General features: G+C 42.7%; 1 protein-coding gene across 1 annotated transcript; it reads left to right on the forward strand.

Annotated features, from left to right (window-relative positions):
• Positions 1–548: 548 nt before the first annotated feature.
• Positions 549–26,133, forward strand: TESPA1 (thymocyte expressed, positive selection associated 1). The gene is made up of 9 exons (XM_019419643.2): positions 549–705; positions 11,606–11,822; positions 12,766–12,808; positions 18,374–18,423; positions 19,049–19,102; positions 19,866–19,902; positions 20,164–20,262; positions 21,786–21,994; positions 24,270–26,133. The coding sequence occupies exons 2-9, from the start codon at positions 11,660–11,662 to the stop codon at positions 25,217–25,219; spliced, it is 1,605 nt and encodes a 534-aa protein (XP_019275188.2). The 5' UTR covers positions 549–705; positions 11,606–11,659; the 3' UTR covers positions 25,220–26,133.

Raw genomic sequence — 26,133 nt, forward strand, 5'->3', positions numbered from 1 at the left:
GAAAGAAAAGAAAGAAAAACTTTAAAGGGATTTGAACATAAAAGCAAAAGGCTAAGAAGCCAACCCCAAAAGAAGTGGCCTACGACGGCATGCAGTATTTGAAAACAAGCTTCTAGAGAATTTACCAGAGTGTGAAAGAGTTATGCAAACCGATCGATTTTGGCTTAGAGCGGTCTCAAGTGTGTTATAGGGCTGTGAGCATTTTCTCTGAGATACGTATGAGCGAACTTTCAGACACTCCTCCTCCTGGGGACAGCAAGCTTTATCACAGTCATGAGATTCCAGTTACATGGTAGGAAGACTCCCATGCACATGTTATTAAATAGGCTGTGCCTTTCCCTTAACAGGAAAAGATCTCTTGTTTTGGAAAGAGCAAGGCAGCACTCAGACAGGAAGGGCTCCTTAGTGGTGAGCTCAGTGACTTCAGATCTTTTGTTCTTCAGTCTCCAGAGCTAGAGCAAAGGATGTGGCTGGGGTAGGAGGCGGGGACTGTGTGTGTGTGTGTGTGTGTGTGTGTGTGTGTTTTCTCATTTCCGCTTCCCCTTTCTGAGCTGGCAACAGCAATTTCATGAAGACAGAGAGAAAGGTACAACATACAATATGATACTTTGTCACTGTCCTCACTCAGGTCCCCATACCTGGGAAGGGCTTGGCCGGGCTTTGACAACCGCTTTGCCTCACACGCTGCTCTCTACCAGCAGACAGGTGAGTATAATTTCCACCTCAATTTTAAGATGATACTGATTTGGGATGGTGCTGGGAGATAGGAAGCAGGTAGGAGAGAAATCACATTGCCAAGAAAAGGGAAAAGTCAGGAGCAAATTTCCCACATTCTCGACTTCAACCTTAAAAAATTCATCACTACCTCGCGGAACAAAACGTCCCTTTTTTTTTTTTTTTCTTCCTTCCTCCTATTCCCAGAAAGGTACTCTGTGTCGGGTCACAAAACATGGGTTCTTCTGATGGCCTGAAGTAATATTTAAGAATTTTTTTACCTTTCTCACCTGGGAAGTCCCTCTCTGTGTCTTGCTGTACTCCCTCGTGCTGTAATTCCAATCTGATCCTTACTTTGAAAGGTTCTCAAGGAGAAGAGTTTCTCAACTTCCCTGTAGGTTCCATTCCAGCTCCCATAATGGTGAACAAGTGGGAATCTCTAGCTGAAATTAATGTTGCTTTTGCAGATGTAACTACTTTCCTCAGAAGCTGCAGAAGAAAGCTGGTGAAGAGATAAACTGTAGCAAGATATACGGGGATTAGATACGAGGGAGAATTCACACCATCGGACAATGCCAGGCCAATTCAATGGGAAGGTTCTAGAAAGATAACCACCTGTGAGGGTTGTTTTCCAGACTGTCCATCTCAGAGATGGATCTGTGGATATGTTGACCACTTAATGACTTACCTTATCTGGGATGGGGGGTCTGTGCTCCATGACTTACCTCATCTGGGATGGGGGGTGGTCTGTGATCCTCCAGCACCCTTTGTCTTATAGGCAGCCAAGCTGAGCATGTCACTCCCTACATGAGTTTGGGGGAAGGTAAAGGAGTGGAAAGATCCTTGCACTGGGGTTTTCCCAGGCCCCCGCTATGCTCCTGCACTTTCCAGTGGGTGGCGAAGAGGCGGGTCCCCAACATAGAACAAGGACAAGAGAAAAGAGCCCCACAGAAATGGTTTGATAAGATCATGAGGATTTATGAGTACTGGTGACTCTGTCTATCACAAATGACTGCCTGTCTAGGCAAGGGGACTTTTTAGACAGTATGTGGGAGGCCGAGGATAGGAGGTTGGAGGTTGGAGGTTGGAGGCTTTCAACTTGTGTGTCCAAGCTTACAGACTTAAGGGTTGTTAGGCTTGAGTGATTGGAGCCAAAGATCTGGCATGATTATCCTGTAACAGGATGCATTATTAGGAGGAAGGTAAGCCAGGTTTATTCTCTCTCTCTTTCTCTCTACTAGAATACTATCGGGGTTAACAAGCAGAAGGTGTAACAAGAGGGATAGAAAGAGATCTAACAAATGATTTCTTATTCATGGACACCCCAGGGAGTTTAAAGCCATCTTAATAACCTTTCATCACTACTCCCTGGCCCTTGAAAGGGGGATGGAGCCTTGGGATTAAACATTACATAGTGGCCACAGGAATCAGAACAGTCATTTTTAGCTCAGGGTTTATGACTCTCATTCTAATGGAGAATGGAGAGGAGGTTTGGTCTCAGCTTAGATCATGACTCGTGGGCCCACTCTAGGCTACAGTAAGGAGAAAAGATCAGACATTTATTGCCACTTGATAATTGACAACTGTTTTCCACCTGCAGGGCAAAATTGAAGTGGGTATTCTGGTACCCACTGTGCTTTGTGCCCTGCCCACACCCAAGCCTAACACAGAATTGCTTAAACATAGATTTTGAGAAGAGAGGGTGTAGATATGTGAAAAATAAGAGGGGAGAATAAAAATGAGCCCATGAGGGAAAGAGCTGCATTACCATGGAAACAGGGATGAAGAATTAAAGACATGCCAAGAAAGCTGCTCACCCTCACTTCTGTCTCTAGACTGAGCTATCTACACACCAGGACAGATGAACAGATGTTTCTTAGTCCTGCTAGCTTTAGAGCCCATCCAGGTGAAAAAAAATTAGTATCTCCCAACACCGAGAGCACCGAATGACTCTTTTCCAAATGTATAACTTTAATGTTTCCTGTGGTACTTGACAAGCCTTCCATGGAACTCATTCACACTGTGGAAGTGGACGTAGGGAAGAAAGGGAAGGAGAGAGAAAGTGGTCTCTGGTGGTCTTCTTTCAGTATTGATTCAGCTGAAATTATTTGGGGGAGAAAGGTGGTGAAAGAGGAGGGTAAAATAGTTATATTGATTAACTGGAATTTTTCTTGGAATTGTCAAACAACATCCCCCTTTTCCCTGAAATAGATTGAACTGCTGCTTTAGACCACAGACGTCTCCCAATGCTTAAAGGCTATACTCAGGGTAATGTTTGCTCTGAAGATCTTCCCAACTGCGGTGGCATGGAAGATAACTAGAAATTAGGAATGTATTTCCTACCTGTGAAGGAACGTGAGAGCATAGGGCAGGTTGGGGGCGTGTTGAATGGGGTGCAGTCAACCTGGTTTGAGGTGGAGATTGTCCTATCTATAAACAGAGAAATGGCTGTCCTGGGATTTCCCACAGGCCTTTGCAATGGGGGTGATATGTGTGTATCTTGGCTGTAAATGCGAATGAGATGCAGAAGGTCTTGTGGGCCTCATCATGGAAACTCTGTTTCCTCCTTATCTCTTCCCACGCTTGTTTTCACTCTTAGTCCCGGTTTATAGGCCCTGGTTGGGTGTAGGCACGATACAGACAGAAGAGAAGAGAGGTCTGTCTGATACATGTCCCTGGGAGGAGCCCCAGAGTGGAAACCAGAGTGGCATGAGGAAGGCTGTGTGATGTAAAGGAAAAAGCGTATACTTGGGGCTCCGAACTTGGGAACTTTGAGTCCCACTTATAACCACCATATTTTATGTGAGTTCAGATAAGCCTCTCTCTCTCTCTCTCTCTCCCTGTCTCATTGTCTCCTTCCGTCTCCCTATCTTTCTCCCTCTCTCCCTCCCTCCCCACTCCTCTTTTTCAAAATGACTGACTGGGATTAAATGGTCTCTCTGGTCCCTTTGGGCATTAAGTAAGAAGGAAGGACCTACTTAGTGTTTATGTTTCATTTCTGCTTAACAGCAACACCCCTCTTTCACCATATGGATTTTACACACACTACTGTATCATGTTTCTCACTCTTTCTTCCTTCTTATTCCTGGAAATGTCCCAACTTTAGTGAATGGTTTAGACTGAGGGAAGATTAATAATAATAACTGCTATCCTTTATGAAGCACCTCCCTTATACATCAGGGACTTAACATACATTACCTGATATTAGCTCCCTAGAGCTCAACTAGTTGTATGTTACCTGTTTTACTTATGAAGAAACTTAGGTTTAGAGGGGACAGGTAAGTTACCATTTACATATGCAGTAGGGAGATAGAACTGTGATTCCAAACAAGGTTTATTCTGATTCCAAGGCTCTTGCTCTTTCTACAGTTTTCCTTCTCAAAAGTTGGCCATCCTTACTGGGTCCCTTAAAAATACCCCCTTGAGATACCTGCAAACAGCTGATATTTAACAGGTACAAAATGTTAGATCCATAATGATTGTTAAAATATTTCAATAGTTCCGGGGTGCCTGGATGGCTCAGTCGGTTGAGTGTTCCACTTCAGCTCAGGTCATGATTTCACAGCTGGTGAGTTCGAGCCCTGCATCAAACTTGCTGGTATCAGCACAGAGCCCACTTCAGATATTCTGTCCCCTTCTCTCTCCGCCCCTTCCCCACTTGTGCTCTCTCTCAAAACAAAATTAAAAAAAAAAAAATTTAAATAGGGGCACCTGGGTGGCTCAGTTGGTTGAGTGTCCGACTTCAGCTCAGGTCATGATCTCCTTGCTCGTGGGTTCGAGCCCCGTGTCGGACTACATGCCGACAGCTGGGAGCCTGGAGCCTACTTCGGATTTTGTGTCTCCCCCTCTCTCTCTGCCCCTCCCGTGCTTGTGCTCTGTCTCTCTCTGTCTCTCAATAATGAATAAATGTTAAAATTTTTTTTTAATATTTAAATAGTTCCATACCAAGTTATGATAAATATCAATTGCTTCAAGCCACTGAGCGCCCATAACCAACCCAACTATCCGAAAGTAATGTGCAATTCTAGGCAGCCCTTTTCCCCTCAACTAGAACCTAGTTGGACCCTCGTTGCTGAAACACTCTGTAAGCCTGACAAAAGCAAAACTGCATCATAATCTAGTTGGAGTTCAGAAGGAAAACTATGCTAATAACCAAATGAAGCAACACTTCCTTCACGAAGACTGTCACAAAGCCAAGGATAAATTTATTTTGGTTTACACTGTCTCTTCTATACCGGGCTATAAAGTAGAGAGTTTATATAGCATGTGAAATGGATAATTTACAAAAATAGTTTCTCCCTTCTTTTATCCCAAATTACATGTACCACTGATACTTGGGTGGTGATATTAGGTTATTTTCCTGTTCTGTAATTAATGGAAAGACCACACAACTAGAGTCAGACCAACCTGAGTTTAAATCTCAGCATTACAAGATCCTAAATATATGACCCTGGGTAAGTCACATATCTTCCTGAGTTTCACATAACAGTAATTAGCTCAAAGGTGATTGTCTTGATTAAGTGATAGTGTTTACAGGAAGATCTTATGGATAAATATAAGGTACTCTACACATCCCAGTTATTATTAGCACCTATCACTTTGACTTACCCATGTAGCGAATCTGACTACATCCCTTAGAAAAACATACTTGAGGTATATGATGTTCTCAGTGTAGTAATAATGACAGAACTACAAAGGTTTTCTCCTGATACTAAACTCTCTGCTTCTGCTGATGATTTTCATTAGAAGATATTCATTTCAAAGCTCTTATTTCCTGAATCTTCTTTTGTCTAATTTCCATCCTATCAGCTGAAATTTCTACTTTTAACTATAACATCCTCAGAACAAAGAGAATTCCCTCCTACTCTATTTGTTGTAGTCAGATTCCAGAACATTGGACAGGTTGTGGAGAAATATTTGGGGAGTGAACCTTTAGAGAACTGGAGAAAAGAGGAAAGGGCAAAGGGCTGGAAATGAGAGCAGAAGGGCGAAATAAGGCTTTTAAGGGGTAATTCAGGTAAATAGCAACAGAAGTAGTGTGGAATTTTTTGGGTTGAGGGGGCGGGCAGTTCGTAGGAACATCAGGGAAAAGTACCAGCAAGCTAGGACTTCCTTCCTCATAGAAGTTAGATTAAGTACAATTTTGTAATATAAACCAGCATCAAGAAAGATAACAATCAGATTCCAAAAGGAACCTCTGACCAAGGAATGGAAACTTAGAATGGAACACTCTGGAAAAATAATTTTTTAAATATAGAAGAATTTGGTAATTCAAGTGTTGCAAAATTTTGGTCAAACCCATGTGACCCCTACGTTCCATCAACAAAGGATCAGCATGACTATGCCCCAAGCCTCTTTCCTCTTCTCTACAAGGTATAAAATATATATATACATTAGGATTTGGGACCTTGTGGAAAGTCAGGAGCACCTGTCCCGTAACACCTACTAAACGAGGGTAGTTTCTCAGCGCCAGTCTGATTCTCACGTCTCTGCAGGTACAGCATTTGCTGAGCTCTTCCTGTTGCAAAGGTACGATGCCGTGTCTGAGTTGGGGCTTGGGGGAGGGTTGATGAGGAGTGACACATAACGACCGATGGGTGACCATGTACCTCTTGCTGGGTGTGGTAGAGGCACATGTGGCAGTTGCTAGAGGCAGGTAAGAGAAGCAATGACTTGAATCAGCCTTCAAAGTGTAGACAGAATTTGTCTGGATAGAATATGCTGTGGATGACACAGCATAAGCCAAAGAAAAAGAAGTGGAAAAGTTGAAAAAAGGGCAGTAACACCTAATGGAATCACGCTCATTTGGGTTCCTTCTCAGCTTCCCTCGTTCAAAGACTCAAGACTCACCGCTTTCCTGGGTCAATGAAAGTTGGAAGTGTAGGAACCTCATAAGCCAGGGCCACCTTAAAAAGGAATCTGCCAAGTGGGAAGTAACACCAGAGGCCGCTGGACCATTTCCTAATGCGTACGGGGAAAATGATACAAAGGCATTTGCTTTTACAGATAGTAGCCATACAGGTATTTGAAACCCAACTCAAATAAATTCGTATACATTGGTCTCGAAGGTAAATGTACACAACATCGAATCCCACCAATTCATTTTCAAGAGGATGAAACTGCTCCCCAAGGAAAGAATGTAATTGGCTTGCCAGACGTCAATGGATCGGACAAAAAGTTTGAAAGAATGTCCACGTCTCCCGATTCCTCCCGGTCAACACTCTTTACACTGCACCACACTCTGTGGCACATGTGGGTGTGTTTGTGTAACTTGTCTGAAGGAAATAGCTCCACACCCTTCCCTCTCTTACATGAGGTCCCAAGGCCTTCAAAGGTGCCATTTCGACCGCTGCGTGCACCCATCCATCCTTCAATTCTTTCTAACACTTGTCACTGCTGATGTGCTTCTCTGATATCATGTGCCACTTCCTCCAGATTCCCACAAAGAATACTCAGTTTCCTACCTCTCAGCAGCACAGCTTCCTCCCTGCAACCGCTAACTAGACAGTTCTATCCCTCCCTCCCTCATAACATCGCTGAGCTTCTCGCTCCCACATAACACCCGTGAACAGGTCTCTGTGGCAGAGATTGGGAGAATTGCTCAATTCTCTGAGCCCGTGACCAGTTTGCCAAGGTTGAGATTAGCTTAGATACGGCTGGCATCCTTTCTTTCAGACTTGAAACCGTGTCGCTTCCCCAGGTGAAGAAAGTATTCCATTCTCGCACAAATTGTTCCAAAAATGGCTGTCATTCTCAGTGGGTGGTAGAGACCTTAACTTGTCTAGCCTTTCTGTTGCTGTAACCATAATGGTCATTTATTTATAAGCCCTTCTTTGGAACACTTATTCATTGCAGATTCTGTTTCCATGGGCTTTCTCCCGTAGGTATTTACACTGAGTAAAACCTTTGTGCATAGGACAGAAGAGCAAATAGGAATAGTTAAGAAGGGGTGCCTGGCTGGCTCAGTCGCAAGAGCATGGGACCCTTAATCTCATGGTCAGGAGTTCGAGACCCACATTAGGTGTAGAGATTACTAAAAATAATAATAATAATAAACTTAAAACAGAAAGGAATAGTTAAGAAATTACAACTTCTTTTCATAATTATAGGAGCTCCTAGAACAGAAACAAGTCTTAGACTCTCAAATTCATCTCTTTTCTCCCAACTTGAAGATGGAAACATTGTTACATGCTTAGTAGCACACAGTTATAAGTTCATTGTTAACCCTTTGGAAGCTGATCTCCCTACATAGGTCTCTTAGGTTATGATGAATCTGTAAAGCAATGGGCTCCTTTGGGGAATAGTCACCTACTGAACATTCATTCGTTTAGAGAATAAGTATTTCCTAAGTAACTACAATGAATTCCTCTCGGTTTTATGCATTAGGGATACAGCAGTGAACAACCCAGACAAAATCTCTGTCCTTGTGGAGTTTATATTCCAGTCAGAAGAGCAAACAATAAATAGGATTAACAAATAAAATATCAACTATGTTAGTGATAAGGCTAAGAAGAAAAAATGGGCAGGGAAGGAAATCCGTGAAGGTGACTATTGTAGGCTATAGAACCCGGGTCTGACTTCATGAAGAAGGTTGGTTAAGAGTGGGCTTTGCAAGTGAAGTATGTCAAAGGCTGAGGAAGAGGCAGATGGAGAGGGGAAAGAACATGACAAAAGTGTAGGGTTTAAAAGGAGATAAGCATTTTCAGGAGGCAAAGAGGAACTTAGCCTATATGCGTGTAATATATTTTCCAAGATGTGGAGGAATGTAGAATAGAATTCCTATCACAGAAGATGTTGAAACCCAAGTAGAGGCGTCTATCTACCATCTCCACTGGTGAGATTCGGACACTCTGCTGGCCTTATAGGGGTTTAACTGTAAAATGACACATCACAAATTTATGGTATGAGAAGCATCAAATTTTAGAGCATAATGTCCCAGTTGAGCAACTGAGAACAGAGAAATGGACTGAAATTTCCAAGGTCATACCACTAGCAAGTGGCAGAGTAAAGTGTGGGAGTCATATATTCTTTCTTTCCTTCTTTCCTTCCCTCCTTTTTCTCCTCCCTCCCTCTTTCCTCTCCTCCCTCCTTCTTCTCCTTTCCTCCCTCCCTCTCTCCCTCTTCCCTTCCCTCCTTCCTTCCTTCCCTCCTTCCTTTCTTTCTTCCTTTCTTCACTTCTTCCTCCCCTCCTTTTTTCCTGCCCTGCTGCCTTCCTTTTAAATCCCCCTCATCGCCAAAAAAAACCTCTCCTTTGTGAGCTGAAGAATTCTTGTGTTTGAGATGAGGTCCAATTACTCTGGGAATTAAAGACAGTAGGCAAGTCAGCCTTTGATGTTTTCTTCTTTGGACCAACTAACACCAACCTATTCAATATTTTGAAGGTGAAGAACTTGGTAAATAAACCCCAGTCAAAGCTTTTTAGACTCTTTTCCTCAGTTCTTCCTAGTGGTAATTTCATCCTCCTTTTTATCACCTCACAGCATCTCTGTCTAAAGGACAAGTTTTTTTCTGCACCGCCTCTTTGTGGCTTCTCTGCGTCACAAGCTTAATTTATTCATTTAATTTGCCTTAAAAGGCACAAACAGTGGATGAAGAGCCGGGTGCTCTGGGTTAACAACTTCTCAAAGTGCCGGCTGCTGTCTCTCCTTGGAGGATATTTTTGCTGTTGGGCTGGACACGAAGTGAAAGAATTTAGCTCAGACAACAGTAACTATGTATTCTTTGTCTCTGGATATGTTTTGTCTGTAGCAAGCAGAGGCATCCAAAACAATTTCATTGCCCTAGGAAGGCATCTTATGATCCTGATGTTCTTCTCAAAAATAGCTGTTTTAGGGCCTAAATTGTTGAATACCTCCCTAATGATCTTATTTTTAAGTCCTTGAAGAATAAGAAGTCTAAGGAAACTGGCATTCTTATTCTTTTTCTGTTGTTTTCCTTTGCTCCAACAATTAAAAAAAATTTTTTAATGTTTATTTATTTTTTGAAAGAGAGAGAGAGACAGGCAGAGCATGAGCAGGGAAGGGGCAGAGAGAGAGGGAGACACAGAATCCCAAGCAGGCTCCAGGCTCTGAGCTGTCAGCACAGAGACTGACGTGGGGCTGGAACTCACGGACTGTGAGGTCATGACCTGAGCCAAAGTTGGACACTCAGTGGACTGAACCACCCAGGCACCCCTCCCTTGCTCGAACAATTAAAAGCACAGCGATGAAGAAGAAGCTGTTGGTGGCAGCTCTGGGGAGGAGACGGATGAGACCCCGAAGAGCTCTGGTCCCACTTCTACTTGTTCACCGTACGGGCTGAGTGAGAGTAGCAGGAGGGAAGAGGTAGGACAGAGTATAAGCCAGTGAATGTACCTCTAGGTACATCAGCCTCAAGGCTTTGTAAGCTCTATTTGGACAGCTGAGTGATTTTTTCCCCTCCTTCTTCCTCTTTGAATAAGTGGCTAGTGCCATCAGAATGCATCTTTGGGAGGAACACAAGAGATGTTGAGTGGGCAGTGTTAAATGAAATATGAATGCATTGGGGCACCTGGATGGCTCAGTCGGTTGAACCTCTGATTCGACTTTGGCTCAGGTCATGGTCTCAACAGCTGTGGGGCTGAGCCCCACGTCAGCGTGGAGCCTGCTTAGTATTCTCTCTCCCTCTCCCTCCCCCCCACCCCCTGCCTCTCTAAAATAAAAACTAAAAACAAAGAAAAAAGAAAAAAATATATAAATGCATTGATGAACCAAGGCGTTAACTCATAGCTATGGAGAAACCGAGGTTGACAAATCAGAAAGTAATGATCCTGGAGGTTGTGACTGCTAATTGCATAAGGCCACATCTCCTTGTTGTTTGTATTATGGGAATTCTTTTCCAAGAGAAATCTTATGCGGATCCCTAATACATAAAACAGGAAACGAAACAAAACAAACAACAAACTCAGAATGACTGTAGCTGGAGTGACATCTTGGCTGTGGCACCTTAGAAAAAGTTGTTTAACCTTTCAGACCTGGAAATTCTTCATGCATCTCTATGAAGATCAAATAAAGTGAATTGTATACATTGCAAATGTAAAGATATTCTAATTATTTTAACATTTATCTATTTTTGAGAGACAGAGAGAGACAGAGTGCAAGTGGGGGAGGGGCAGCGAGAGAAGGAGACACAGAAGTGAAGCAAGCTCCAGGCTCTGAGCTGTCAGCACAGAGCCCGACGCAGGGCTCGAACTCACAAACCGTGAGATCATGACTTGAGCCAAAGTCAGATGCCCAACCGACTGAGCCACCCAGGCACCCCTAAAGATATTCTAATTTTAATGGAAGCTTCTGAGAGGCAACATCATTAAGGATTAGAGAAAGTTTATTTTGTTTTGTTTTATTTTGTTTTGTTTTGTTTTGTTTTGTTTTGTTTTGTTTTACACAGAGAGCACGCACACCAGCAGGGGAGAGGGGCAGAGGGAGAGAGAGTGAGAGAGAGAGAGAGAGAAAATCTTAACCAAGCTCCTCACTCAGCACAGATCCCACAACCCTGGGATTATGACGTGAGCCAAAGTTAAGAGTCAGACACTCAACTGACTGAGCCACCTATATGCCCCCAAAAGTTGTTTTTTAATATAGTATGTCAACTTTCATGAGAAGTAGCAGTTCTTTTATGTTAGAAGAACTTTCTCAATGTCCTTTACATCATAAGATGTTCGAAATTGCCAGATTTGCTGATTTGAAAGACTTGCCCTGGTATATTTCAGAACATTTTTTTTTTTCTTTTGGAAGACAGAGGAAGGGCTGGACATCTCTTCCCTCTTCCTGGATGGGCACAGAGGTCATGCTCCTTGATGCAGAGCTGGGGAGTTGTGGGGCAACCCTGGGGTGGCTTCTGAATGGACAATGAGGGGGCTATCACTGTGTTTCAGCTCTCAGAAGAACAGCATTACGTGGCGGGAGGCCCTGAAGTCTGAGCCAGGGCCATGGAGGGCTCTGTGCTGAGCCCCACGTCCTGGGAGAAGCGGCGGGCCCGGCTCCGGCAGAGCCGCCACTGGCAGACCCAGGTCTTGGAAGAGGAGGCCGGGGCTGTCCTGCAAGATGTCTCAGATCCTGAGCCTTCCAGCCTGGATGACGTTTTCCAGGAAGGTAAGAGGCAGTTAGACCACAAATAGACTTCCACATCGCCTGGTGCTGGGGAAAATGTGCCCACGGGCACAGGTCTGCAGAGCGTGGGCAGTGGTTTCCTGGGTGAGGCTAGGCCTTCAGGGAGGCTCATTTTGATGGGTTTAATGAGTTTAAAGGAAGAAGAGTGAAATGATACAAGATATAGATTGTGGGAGAGAGAGAGAGATAGGCATAAGATGAGGAAAAAGAAAGCACATTGTTGCATCATCCCGGGCTATAAGGGCCTGAGGTCAGGGTTCTCTTGAATGCTTTGGGGCATTTTTATTTTGTCTGTGCAACAAGGTTACACTCAAGTGGATGCTGAGACTCTGACTTCAACTCCGCTGCTAGGGAGCTGTGTGACCTTTGGCTAGTCACTTACCTCTCACAGGCGTGTTTGTCTGATTGAAGTGGTCATACCTCAAGTCGTGGTAGTACGTTTTCTATGTGCCTCTCACAGCTTCTTAGAGGTTCAAATGAGACTGTAGACCTAAGAGTTAAAAAAAAAACAAAAAAACTTTTATATAAATAAATCCATCCTTGCTTATTTGGCAGAAAACAAAAGTGTAAGCACAAAATTCTGATTTTTTTGTTGTCTTTTTCTTTTTATTATTATTATTTTTTAAATTTTGTTAGAGAAGAATCCACCCCTGTTCCCAAACCTTGAGGAAAAGGGAGCCGTGGGCCTGCCATCCTGGGCATTTTCCACAATCCAGGCAGAAGGGGGCGGGAAGCAGAGAGAGAAGAAACACCCACTATTTTTATACATGGGAGAATTCTCTCATCTCTTACAGAAAAGCTTTGTGGGGGGAAAGGGGTCATGGTACGGCTTACATAAGGACAAACTTGCAGAACAGGCTGAGTTGCAGGGAGGAAGCCTGGCCTCCTTTAGCTCTCACGGCGATCTGCTCTCTGCTATTTCCAGGGAATCCGATCAGTAAGATTGAAGACTGGCTACAGGACTGCGGGTAAGTGCCAGACGGGCGGTGACAGTGAGTGGGGTGGATGGCTAAATCTGCGAACAGGCCCTGACTCTTGGGAGCTCAGAGACAGCGAAACGGGTTTGACTGGGCTTCATGGTTAGATGTGAGGTGGAAATGGCCGGGGTGGGGGTGTGGATTGCAAGGGTTTGGGGCGAATGTGGGGAGTGGGCCATGAATGAAGCACAGCTCTGGGCTGAGACTAAGTTAGGAGCGGAGGCCTGGAAATCCAGACTGGATGCGGTCTATAGTCCAGAATCATGGACATCTGCAGTTAAGGGCACTGTCCGGGCTTTTCAGATCCCTCCTCCATTGCTTCTTCTTCAGACTGAAGTCTGACACTGTATAACAAAACAGGAGTTAGAAACCCAATTGTCCTTTGTTTTTTTTTTTTAACTTATTTAAAATCAAGTTAGTTCACATGCAGTGCAGTATTGGTTTCTGGAGTAGAACCCACTGATTCATCACTTACATATCACACCCAATGCTCATCTCAACAAATGCCCTCCTTAATGCCCATCACCCATCTAGCCCATACCCCCACCCACCAACCCTCCAGCAACCCTCAGTTTGTTCTCTGTATTTAAGAGTCTCATATGGTTTGACTCCCTCTCTTTTTATCTTATTTTCCTTCCCTTCCCCTAAGTTCATCTGTTTTGTTTCCTAAATTCCACATATGAGTGAAATCATATGATATTTCTCAGAAACCTCATTGTTCTTATCATCATAGGAATTCATCACTGTGTTAATTTCTACTACAGAACACAGGAAGACAGGCTGTCGGTTTACCCCAGTCATTGAAACCAGAACTGGAGAAGGTACTTCAGGGCAAAATGCAGTATCTCTCTCCTCGGAAACAGTAAAATACGAGACCCCACACCTCATCAGTACCTAACCCTAACCCTAACCCTACTTTTAAGTAGGCTCAGTCTACCCAGAGGGAAAGCTTCTATGCCCTACTTAATCCTGATCCTCTGTGTGATGATGCTGAGAATGCAGCTCCTTAGTTCCCGTTCAGGAATGTTTCAAACTTTATATGGCTTTCAATCTATAAAGTCTGGGGACCTGTTAACATATCAATAAACCCATCCTTGCTTATTTGGTAGGAAATGAATCATCTAAGGTTATTTATTTCAATTCTGCCCCAGAAGGTAATGCCAGGAGGGATTTATTTTGTGGTTTTGTGGTTTACAAAACATATTGTCCTTCTTGTCCTAATCTGGTTCACAATTCATTGACTTCAAAGTCAGTAAAGGGTCCTCAAAGTTCAGAAAGTTGAAGGGGTGGTGGTAATAGGAATGCTGGCATTTTTTGGTGCATCACAACTGTCCTAGGATTTAGAACGCCTCACCTGATACCTACTGGAGAACCAGTCAGCTCCTGGTCTTTCTATCATGAACTATTCTTGAGTCAATTTAAATTCATCAGTAATTGTTGACAGCATATTTGCTGATAATGTCTGATCGTCTAAATGCCCTCAGAGGGGGCCAAGTAGTTTAAAATATGCTCCTTGACTCAAAACATACTACATTCCAGCTGGAAAGAATAAATTCACAGAAACACAAGATTGTAAACTCCAGAAATTACGTCCCCCCCCCCCATATTTTACAAAAATAAACCCTAAACAAAACATGGGCTGAAAAAAATAGTCTGGTGAGTAAAGAGGCTCCAGGATTTGAGCCAAAAGTTGTGCTAACTATCTGTGGAACCACCTGTAAGAAAACAATCAACACTTCTTCTATTTCAGACTCCTTGCCTAGAAAGTAGAGACCTAGAATAATAATAAAGTTTCAATGTTTATTGTGAGATTTAAATGATATAGTATATGCACAAATGCTTTATGCTCTGTAATAATACGTGAGCGGTGAGGTTTATAAAGGAGGGGCTTTGTGCTACTTGAAAATTTCACAAAATAGACCTGCCTATATACTTAGCATCTGTCTAAATCTCTTTATTTCTCAGAAAAGTATGTGCAGAAGGGATACATGCCAACTCGAGGATAGTGGTCACCTCTGGGAAGGAATGGGAGTAAAATGAGGCTGTAGTTATATTTTTAATATTATATTTTTATTTTTATTAAGAGAGTTCAGGAACAAATATGACAGAATGCTTACAGGTGTGAAAGTAGGGTGGCAAGTGCAAGGTATCTGTCATTTTTTCTTTACCTTTTGATGTTGTTGAAAAAATTTTAATAGTGAAACTTTAAAAAGCCCACAGGAAAATCTCTTAATACACATTTGTCAGGGTGCCTGGGTGACTCAGTCAGTTAAGCATTCGACTCTTGATTTCGACTCAGCTCATGATCTCACGGTTTATGAGTTCAAGCCCCACACTGGGCTCTGTGCCAAGAATGCAGAGCCTGCTTGGGGTTCTCTCTCTCTCCTCTCTCTGACTCTCTCTCTCTCTCTCTCTCTCAATATAAATAAATAAACTTAAAAAAACTACATTTGTCTCTGGAGGGGGAATTATTAGGTTTATAAAATATTTCCAATTATATCTATTTTTGAATCCTCCCTAATACAATGTAATACTTTTTAGTTATATGAAACAATTAGAAAAATTAAAGGTTAAGGATGATTGACGGTAGCGAGAGAACACTTGATTTTGGTAATAGACATTGAAGAAGATAGGGAAAATGCATTCCAGATATGACTTTCTGAGTCACCACAGTGTTCAATTCTTAGGCTGCCAAGACCACAGACGAGACAAGATGAACGAGGAGCCCATATTCACCGGATACCTGTCCACTCTGTTGACAGGTGCTTGGCCGCACTTCTCAAATTTTATTTCAAGGCTCTATGGTTTCCATTTTCTTTCCAGTGCCAAATAAACATTCTCCGATAGCAACACGGTTTTGTTTTCTGACAGGCTCTCCAGGAAAACCTGCCAACTTCCTGAGTAATTTAGTGTCAGTGTCTCTCAGTGTATTGAATCCAGTGGCAGACCATTCTGCTGCAGGTCTAGATCATGTATATCTTCACAAACTATGCCTCTCCTTTTTCTTTCTCCTCTTAAAGCTCCCAGGGGGGTTTCTAGGATATGAGTGTGTTGCTTGTGCATCATGAGAGGTAGGGTTGGGAGCCCAGAAATCATCTGTGTGGACTTGAGCTTAAATCTCACAGGCAAGATCTATGGAAATTGCTGGAAGAAGCTAAAAAGAGTCACATCCTTCTTTTCACAATCCGATCCTCCCTCCTACTTCTGCTTAGGAACTCGCTATACAAGACAAACAGTACCTTGGCTCTCCTATTTCAGACTTGAGATGATGCAAAGGGATCTTTCAGTGCAAGACAGAGAGGAGCAGCTACGGATCTAGTTCCTAGTCATGGGTTTTATGTCCTAAGAATTAATACACGAAAGGCCTGGTACTTGGGTGATGGCCATGAAGTTTTCAGTCATCTTCGGGTCAATCAGTAGATCCAGACTCATGTCCGTACTTCTGTAGTAGATTCCACCTACACACAGCCTACTGTCCCAAAGCTCATCCTGGGCTGGTCCTCATATAGAGAATATGAACATGCCTGCCAGGGCACAACCAGAGAAGAGACATGTAGGCTGAACACCCAACAAAACCTCGTATTTAGTGAATAGCACTGAGTTGTGCTTGGACACCCCAGAAATTTTACCTGCGGTATTTTTTAAAGTAAATTTTATTGAAGTATAGCATACATATCAATTGAATTTTTCTTTTTAATATAACTGTAGTACAGCTCAACAGGTATAAGTTTCAGTTACACTAGATGAGTGAGTCTTAGAGCTCTACACAACATAGTACCTATATTAACAGTGCAGTATTTTTAACAATGCAGTATTGTGTGCTTCGAAGTTTGTTGAGGGTAGGTCTCCTGTTAAATGTTCATTCTTTTTTGTCGTTGTGAAGCATTAATTTATCATACGATTTGTCCATTTTACAATAGAGATTTGGTGTCTCCCAGTTCTGGAGGGCTTTGATACTTCCATTACATGTAGCTACATCACAAGCATTAAATGCAATAGTCAACCTCACTATTCTAATAGTTGACTTTATATGTTGTGGTTCTTTAGTAGTAATAGTAAATATAAATTTATACTGATATTTTTAATAGTGTATATACTAACATATATGTTCATAATATTATATTAAAATATATTTTTGTGTCATCTGTTAGGAAGAGAAGCACATTTATAGAGTTACCCATTCTTTTTTTTTTTTATTTTAATTCAAGTTAGTTAACATATCGTGTGGTGTAGGTTTCAGGAGTAGAATTTAGTGGCTCATCACTTACAAATAATACCCAGTGCTCATCCCAACAAGTCCCTTCCTTAATGCCCACCACCCATTTAGCCCATCCCGCCCCCCACTAGCCTTCCAGCAACCCTCAGTTTGTTCTCTGTATTTAAGAGTCTCTTACGGTTTGACTTTTATCTTATTTTTCCTTCCCTTCCCTTCCCTTATGTTCATCTGTTTTGTTTCTTAAATTTCACGTATGAGTGAAATCATATGAGAGTTAACCATCCTTAATTAGCTTGTGTATTACATTATTTTATAATGTACCTTGATGTGCAGTTTTTTTTTTCATGAAGACGTAAAAATACAGATTTTGGAAAACATGACTGATTTTCCACTATTGAAAGGAAGGTGCCAATAAAAGATGTCTATATATGCAGTGATTTATTTTGCAAAACTCAAACACAACTTGATCTATGGGTGTTCAGTTAGTAAACTCATTACCATTAATGAGTAATTAAACATTTCACTGAGTGATTACATACTGAGGTTAGATTCAAAGCATCATGTGCAACTTCCCGTTTAAAAACTTTCAGGAAAATGAACGCTGTAAAACTCACAACATATTAGTCCTTGGAAGCGGACATATCTAGGTATCCACATCCTCTTATGTAATATCTGAGAACAGCACAGCAGCCAGGAAGCAGGAATGCAATCACCTGTTTCAGACACAGAATTCTTCCTGGTTGGTAAAACTGAGTTGTTTCTCACTAGCAAGTATGCTGATTTCTGTCTGTCCCTCTTGTGGAGATGGTAAATGTTTGATAAGACCATACCTCAAAATGTAAAATCAGAATCTCTAACCAAAACGCAGTTTCTGCTGCTTCCTGAGAGATATGATCATGGCTCAGAGAGAAGGAAGAGGGTGTGGGGAGTCAAGTTGACCTCCTCCTACAAGTTGAAAACTATCAACACTTGTATCTGTCATGTGGAAATTATGGCACCCCTAAGCACTGCTACTATAAATGTATTTCTCTGGTTTTGTTTCTCTGTTTTTTCTTTCCTGTTTTACCTAGCAACTGCAGACTTGTCGCTTTCTGAGCTGACTTTGGACGGAGTGGTCAGTACAATAGCAGCACAATCTAAAATACAGTGCACCCTAGTCCCACTTCCCCTGACTACTTCTACGAATTTGTCAACTAGCCACTCTGTCTTAGCTTTCTTCAACATAAAGGCAGTTAAGTACTGCTGGTTCGCATTGGAAAATTACATGAACTTGTGAGATTTATTTGAGGAAAAGCACCTTGGAAAATGTAGTGGCTTCAACCCTCATTTTTGCTCCTCAGGTACTCTGAAGAAGGGTTTTTTGAGGAAACAGGACAGTCAGGCTACAGTGGTGAGTATAGGCTCTCTTCTTTCTTCTATTATTCTTCTATCTGGACAGTGATATGGCTGTGTGTGTGTGTGTGTGAGAGAGAGAGAGAGAGAGAGAGAGAGTATATATACATGCACACACATATGCACATATAAGAATGCTGACTGCCTTTTAACTGTCTATAAAACACCTATTAGTAGTCACAAGGCAGTCTACGAGGTCCAAAAGATAGAGTAAGCGTTGGCTCAGCTGACAGGCTGACTAGTACTCAAAGATTATCTTCTGTTAGTGGTTGTTCAGCTACCAACCACCGTTACAGGAAAAGAGCTTTATAAGATGTGTGTGTTTATGCGTGTGAGTGTGAGTACACACCTCCGTGTGCTCACTACCTGACAGAGGATCGTGTACATGACTATGTGATATAGGAGACAGGTTAATTACAGGTGATTGTTTCAGTCTTTCTAAATCAAAATACAAATGTGATTTCTGAAGTAGTGTATGTATAGCTGGGGGGAGTTTTGCAAACATGTGATGTCTGATGTGATTATGTGTTTATAGATGTTCGTGTATATAAATGTGTGTGTGTGTGTGTGTGTGTGCATGTGTGTGTAAGCCTGTTTTCTGTGACCTTTGCCTTATTCCACAGGGTGCCTCAGCCATGGAACCAGCTTCGAAGATGATTTGACCCTAGGAGCAGAGGGTAAGTGGCACAGCTCTCTGATGTTGGAATCAAAAAGAGGTTATACATTAGATACTTAAGAAATGAAAGGGTAGAATGCAAAGGGAGAACTGTGGAAAAAAGAAACCCATTCACTGGGGTCTTATCTGTAGGAAAAAAAGCAGTCTCGTTATGACGTAAGGTAAAACTCATAAAGCATCATGTGTCCAGACATACTTCCTCACCAACCTCACATGATGCCTACCAGTCCATCATGAGGGCTTTCATTTGGCTCCTGGGAAGGTTACGTATAAAATCACCATAACATTGGCTGCCCAGACATCATTGAATCTGTATAGGAAGCGTAAAGCAGACTAAATACTGGGTATAAGAGAGAGATTGCCTGCAAGAAGATGACGGTTTAAATAAAGGAGGGAGGTATTGCAATGTACCAGTTCTCCCGGGACCTGTAGAGACTCACCCTGAGGGGAAGGAACACTAGCCTAGAAGGCTGAATGATGTTACCCTCCTCAGGACAGAGAAACTCTGGCCTAGACACCAGTCATGGTTTTTATAAGTTCAGAGGCTTAGGGCCACTTGTTCTCTGCCATGTCTGCCTCCCTTCCAGGTCTATGTTTGATGATCTTTAGATACTCCCGTGAAGAGCAGAGTTCATGGGGTTCAGCAAGCCTGTAGTAGTGGCAGAGAGGAATGGAGGGGGCTGAGTTTTAAGTTCAGAGAGGCAGCATAGGTGATTTTCATTTTCCCTTCTAACTTTCTTTTTGCCTTTTTGTTCCTTGCCCAGCCACACTGCTGGCCGCCAATGGCAAAGTCTTCTCCAGGTAAGTGTTAGGGTCACCCAGACTGAATGATGTCTCTGTCAGGAGCTACTGAACTAGGGTAGGTGTCAGAGGCAAAGAGATCAAACACAAAGAGCTAAAGGGTGAGATTTTCCAACCAGGAATGAGGCCCTAGACTGAGTTTGTGCAGTAGACGGTAGAAGGTACACAGCAGGGGGGTAAATATGCCCAGCAGAGCACGTCTTGGAACCAGGATGTAGACTGCTGACAAGAGTCATGTGACATCAGCTCTTATCCCTGCAGGAGTCTCCTGGAGACAGCCCGGCCCTTCCAGCTACTGGATCTTGGCTGCAGTTTGGCTTCCAGCAGCATGACCAGTGGGACCAACAAGACTAGTTCAAGGTAGATACCAGGTGTGGCAGGGTTGTACAAGTGGGGAAGAGGAGAGGCAGAAGAGAATGGAACCAAGAACCCTTGCCCATTTTTTCTTGGATACCTTACTGGAGATTCTATGCAGTCACGTACTTGAGAAGTATGTCCACATTTGCTTCAAGAACAACGGGCAGGGGGCAGTGCAGAGGAATCCATGGCTCAGAGCTGGAATGCTGTGTCAAACAGAGGTGAACTTGTACCCCAGGAGGTGTAGTATGGGTATCACCACAGTTCCTAGACTTATAGCAGTTGTTTACGGTAAATGCATTGATTGATTGATTTGTTGATTGAATGAAGCAATTAAATATTGATTCACTCAGGCAATTTTGTATCCCCTTATGCAGATGGGGCAATGACTATGTGAAATTTGAAAACGTGAAGCAAAGTGCTTGCCCCCAGGAGCTCCAGTCAAGTAGGGTGAACAAAAGACAAACACAAACAACTTGAAGGTGGAAAGTTATGAAAAACAAAGCAGTGTGATAACAAGTGTTTGGAATTTGGTGTCAAGGTTTGAATTTGAGACCCAGTTCTCAGATTTATTAGCCATGTGCCTATCTTTAGTGATTTGTCCTCACTAAGCCTCTACCCTGGCCACATCCCACTTCAGTTGAGTCAGAATCTCTGGAGACTCAGATATCTGTACTTTTTTACTGAAATATGCTTGACATACAATATTATATTAGTTTCATGTGTGTAACATAGTGATTCAACACTTCTACACATTACACTGTGTAAGATAGGATAAGTGTGGTAACCATCTGTCACCATAACAATGTTGTTACAATATTACCGACTATATCCCCTATCCTGTACTTTTCATCCCCATGACTTATTCATGTGGAATGCATAGTTATTGAGCTCTAGTGTCACCAGCTTGGTGGTACACAGCTTTGGATGTAGAGACATGTTAATGCCACACTGAGAGAGACAGAGAATGCTTGATCTTCTGTAATGCAGGGTTTCTGTCCTGAAAAAAATAGTGCTACAAAATCAGGTTTTGAACATTGGTTAATTTTTACCTCAGGGTCAGGATAAAATGAGTTTTGTGTTTCTTACACACTCAGTGCCTCGTTGTCCCACACAACCATCAGGGTAAGTTGAGTAGCAAGCCACAAAGCATTTGGCAAAAGCCAGCGAAATCATAGTATGTGCAGGTGGGAACTGACTGATTAATAACCCATAACCATAAGATTTCTTTAAATCTATGATGTTTTCAATTTTTTATATCCCTCTCATAGCAAATTTTCATTCATCTGTGATGTTTAAAGTACTATGATAGAGTCTAATTGGATTTTTAAACCAGGGCTGGGTTGTAATTCCCATGTTCAGACCAAAAATGTAGGTTCACGGAAGGGAAAGCTTTTCTCAAAGTCAAAATGGAAGCTAGAGAAAGGATCAGGAAGGTATGTAAGTCTTCTGACAATTTTATTAGGTACTCTGGATGACCTTGAAACTCAGAGTTGCCCCTATTTACCGAACCTCCCTCCTTTCAGCATCTCTGAGATTCTGGACAAGGTGCAAGAAGATGCAGAAGACATCCTCTTCAGTCTGGGCTTTGGCCAAGAGGACCACAAGGACAATTCTCGGATTCCCGCCCGATTTTTCACTACCCCTTCTCAGGCCAAAGGCATTGATTTCCAGCTCTTCCTGAAGGCCCAGGTGCGGAGGGTTGAGACGGAGGACCCTTGCCTCATGCTGGCCAGTGAGTGTTACCATAGGCCCGCTCTACTTCGCCGCCATTCACAACAGTGGCTCTAGATGCTACTTCCTCTTGGTCAGTTTCACCGACCCTTTGTTTCTTGTGTCTATTTCCTTTCTGCTGTTTTCGATGTGGAGAATTTTGATGTATGCCTCTCCCTCTTAAAGAAATAGTCTTGAAGACACTTCATATCACTATTACTTTCTTAGGCCTTCTCTCCTTTAGCTGAATCAAATGAGAACAATGTTTTTACCTCTTATCCCCATTTTTATTTCTCAGTTGGAATGAAAGAATGTTCCTCATTTATAGCCACTGTATTAAAATCACTTCCCTTTAGGGCAATTGTTCTCATCAGTTGGAACAATAGAACATGCCTCATTTATAGCCACTGTATTAAAATCACTTCCCTTTAGGGCAATTGTTCTCATCAGTTGGAACAATAGAACGTTCCTCATTTATAGCCACTGTATTAAAATCACTTCCCTTTAGGGCAATTGTTCTCAAAGTTAAATATGTTAGATTGTCCAGAGACTTTATAAAACATTCATATTCATAGGCTTTTTTTTTTCCACAGAGGGAGAGGCTCAGGAGTATTTATTTTATTTTATTTTTTAAATTTTAATGTTTTATTTATTTTTGAGACAGAGAGAGACAGAGCATGAGCAGGGGAGGGACAGAAAGAGAGGGAGACACAGAATCCGAAGCAGGCTCCAGGCTCCGAGCGGTCAGCACAGAGCCCGACGCGGGGCTCGAACTCACGAACTGCAAGATCATGACCTGAGCCGAAGTCGGATGCTTAACCGACCGAGCCACTCAGGCGCCCCAGGAGTATTTATTTTAAACAAGCACACAGGATTCTTATGTGTAATCCTTAGACCACATCCAGGGTAACAATTATTTAAATTGTCCTGATTCCATACTAAGCAAAGATATGAGAGGACTTCTCTAGCTGGATGAGGGATAAAAGACTCTATTTGATTCTTTTTTTAATGTTTATTTATTTATTTATTTTGAGAGAGAGAGAGAGAGAGAGAGAGAGAGAGCAAGCACAAGCAGGGATGGGGCAGAGAGAGAGAGAGAGAGAGAGAGAGAGAGAGATAGAATCCCAAGCAGGCTCTGTTCTGTCAGAAAGGAGCCTGGCATGGAATTCAGTCTCACAAACCATGAAATCATGACCTGAGCCAAAATCAAGAGTCAGATGCTTAACCAGCTGAGCCACCCAGGTGCCCCTCTATTTGACTCTATATGTTAGATTATGTTTCAAATTATATTCTGTGACATCCTCAACATGATTGTGTTTCTGACAGTGTTGTTTCAGAGTCTTTGCATCAGATTCAACTTGAAATAATCTTGGTAAAATTACATTCCTGAGTTCGACCTGCTGCAACAATGATTTTGAGTTGGAGTATTTTCACAACCTTAGATGATTCTTATGCACACTAAAATTAGAGGATAATTTATTGAATTTATTTTAAGTGCCAAGTACATAATTAGATGTTAAATTCTGGAAGAACAGACTAGAGAAGAGGAACATGATTCTTGCCTTTTGGAAGTTTTACACCGTAATAGACGTATGGTTTATCACAGTGCTTTTCAAACACGGATATGCGCATGAATTACCAAAGGAGATTATTAAAATGCTTGAGATACAGTCTGAGAGTCTACATTTATAACGGGTTCCTAAGCAGTGCCCATGCTTCTGGACCAGGGACCACACTTTGTGAAGCAAGGTCTAATAAAATGATATAGTCCATGAATAGGAGCCCCACATTGGGTGTAGCGTTTACTTTTAAAAAAATGATATAGTCCATCTAAATTTCTGTACCCTAGTCCACTGGCTAATAATTGCCATTCTTCAAATTTGTCGCTGTCCAGAAGCCTTCTAGAACCCTAAAGTTTTGTTACTAAGAAAATGATGTTGATTTTGTCCTTTTTTGTCATGTTTGTCATCTAAAGCAAACAGTACTAGAAGCCATTGTTTAGAATATACTGACATCAGAAAGGATATGTTAAATCAGGATGCAGAAAAGCTCCTCATCCCATACAGAATTAATTTTGGGGCTGAAGGAAATCATCTATTCAGGATGGTGAATCAAGAAGTCAAGAAAGTGAAGAAGGGGGATCCTGGGTGTGAGAAATCTAAATGGGAGAAACACTGCTGGGAAATATGGCATCTTCTTTCTGAATTTTGAGCCTTGGGAAGGCTATTGAAGGAAGATATACAAGGGATAATTTACTGATGACCCCCAGATTCACCATCTTTAACCCTTGTGCCCAGGCAGGTTTAAGCAGGTGCAAACACTGGCCGTCACTGCTGATGCCTTCTTCTGTCTCTACTCCTATGTGTCTAAGACACCTATCCAAAAGTTCACACCATCCCACATGTTCTGGAACTGCAACCCTGATGTGCCATCCATCAAGATTCTGGCTCCACAACCTGAACCTCAGTCACCCAGAGAGCGCCTCCGGAAAGCCATCTCCAAGATGTGCCTGTATACATGTCCCCGAGACCGGCTATCAGCACCCCATAATATCACCAAAAAGAACAGTTTGGACCAAGTGGTATGGGAAGTGATGGACAGAGTGAGAGGAGATAAACTGGTCTTCCAACAAGACCTTGGGTTTGGGCCAGGCTCAGAGGAAGATCCTGTTCCTCCCACCAGGGACACAAAGCTGCCCACTTCTTCTGGTCCATGTGCCCTTTGCCATAAAGAGGAAACACAGCAGGGGATATCCACAATGCAAACACCATCACAAACTCTGGATTCGAACCCAGAGGCAACCTGTTGCACACATTCTTTGCCCAAAACAGATCTACAGTGGAGCACAGACCCTGCACAGGTGAAGAGAGAGCTGTGGGGTCTACAGGCCACCAGTAAGGAAGTCCATTTAGCCAAGGATGCGACTTTCTGGAAAAGAAAGAGCAGAGCAAGAAAGAGCCTGTTTCAGGAGAATCCCATGAGCAGGATGGTTAAGTCATTGGACTTGTCCATCATCCAGCAGAGCCAAGAGCACCCAGCACTGCACCCATCTCTAACCCAGCAGCTGCAGGACACTTGTGACTTGGAGGACATGAGAGGGTTGGGGGCAGGAGAGAGGCTGGCAGGGAAAGGCTTTGTATTCTTGCCATTGGGTAAAGGGAATCCAGGCTCCCTGTCCTCGCCAGATATCCCAATTCTTGAACTACATTCAGAAACTTTTGGGAGTAGGTTAATGGAGAAGGATTAATAGGTGTGATTTCTTAAGAGCATCCAGGTTTCCAGAACTTTTCTAATTCCTCATCTGATCTGATCTTCACTGAAGTTTCTCATCAAGCACACCTGTCTATCATTTGTGGGATCAGCACAAGAGTATAAATAGAGGTCGATTATACACTAAGCTAAACACTATGAAATAAAGTATGTTCTCTTCTACATCAATAAATATGTAACCATAAAGACCTGGAAGTCCAGGTTCAAATTTAAATTCTCAGACTCTTTGGATTTCTGTGCTAGAACACAGCAGTGTGGGCAGAGCCACTCCCTAGTTCCTGGACTGTCACCTTCTCTTCCCACGCCCAGATCTGTCCCAAACCACAAAGACTTTGCTTATAGATGTGTGAGCACCCCAGCCTGCATATCCAAAAGCTACACACACAAAATAGCCATCTACTCACAAAAATAGCCATCCGCTGGTCATCACTCATGCCTAGGAGTGCATACGTTAGTCCAGAGGTTAACCTTTTAAGACAACAGATATCAGGCAAAACCAGTGCAATTCCCTGAAGAAGCCTTGAAGCCATCTGAGCACAATATCTGGGCATCCTTTGTAACCGGAACATGTTCTAGAAGGGGTAGTGCAGGATCCAGGTGGGCATATCATGTAGGTCCACCAACTCTTCATCCTGTGGACTCTCAAAAACCTAAGACCTCTCTTGCCTGGGACTATAGACAGTACTGCCATCAAATGCTGAGCTCTCTTGGGAAAGTTCTCAGACCCTTGCCACAAAGAGAAGCTGTGATGATTTGTAATATCGTTTGCATGCATGTCACCTCTCACTGGACATAGAGCTGCACCTCAGCTCCTGCGTTCCTCACTACCACATTCCTGCCAAGACAGAAGAATCCAAGTCTCTCAAGTACACTCAGCCTCTTTCCCCTATG

The sequence above is a fragment of the Panthera pardus genome, unplaced genomic scaffold, assembly GCF_024362965.1.
Source record: "Panthera pardus isolate Hobbes unplaced genomic scaffold, ASM2436296v1 HiC_scaffold_6, whole genome shotgun sequence".
Taxonomy (NCBI): Eukaryota; Metazoa; Chordata; class Mammalia; order Carnivora; family Felidae; genus Panthera; species Panthera pardus.

Excerpts from the sequence above, each read along its gene's own strand:
- TESPA1 (XM_019419643.2), top strand. The coding sequence starts at position 11,660 with ATGGAGGGCTCTGTGCTGAGCCCCACGTCCTGGGAGAAGCGGCGGGCC. Across the intron at positions 18,424-19,048 it reads AGGACAGTCAGGCTACAGTG|GGTGCCTCAGCCATGGAACC; the intron begins GTGAGTATAGGC and ends CTTATTCCACAG. Across the intron at positions 20,263-21,785 it reads ACCAACAAGACTAGTTCAAG|CATCTCTGAGATTCTGGACA; the intron begins GTAGATACCAGG and ends CCCTCCTTTCAG.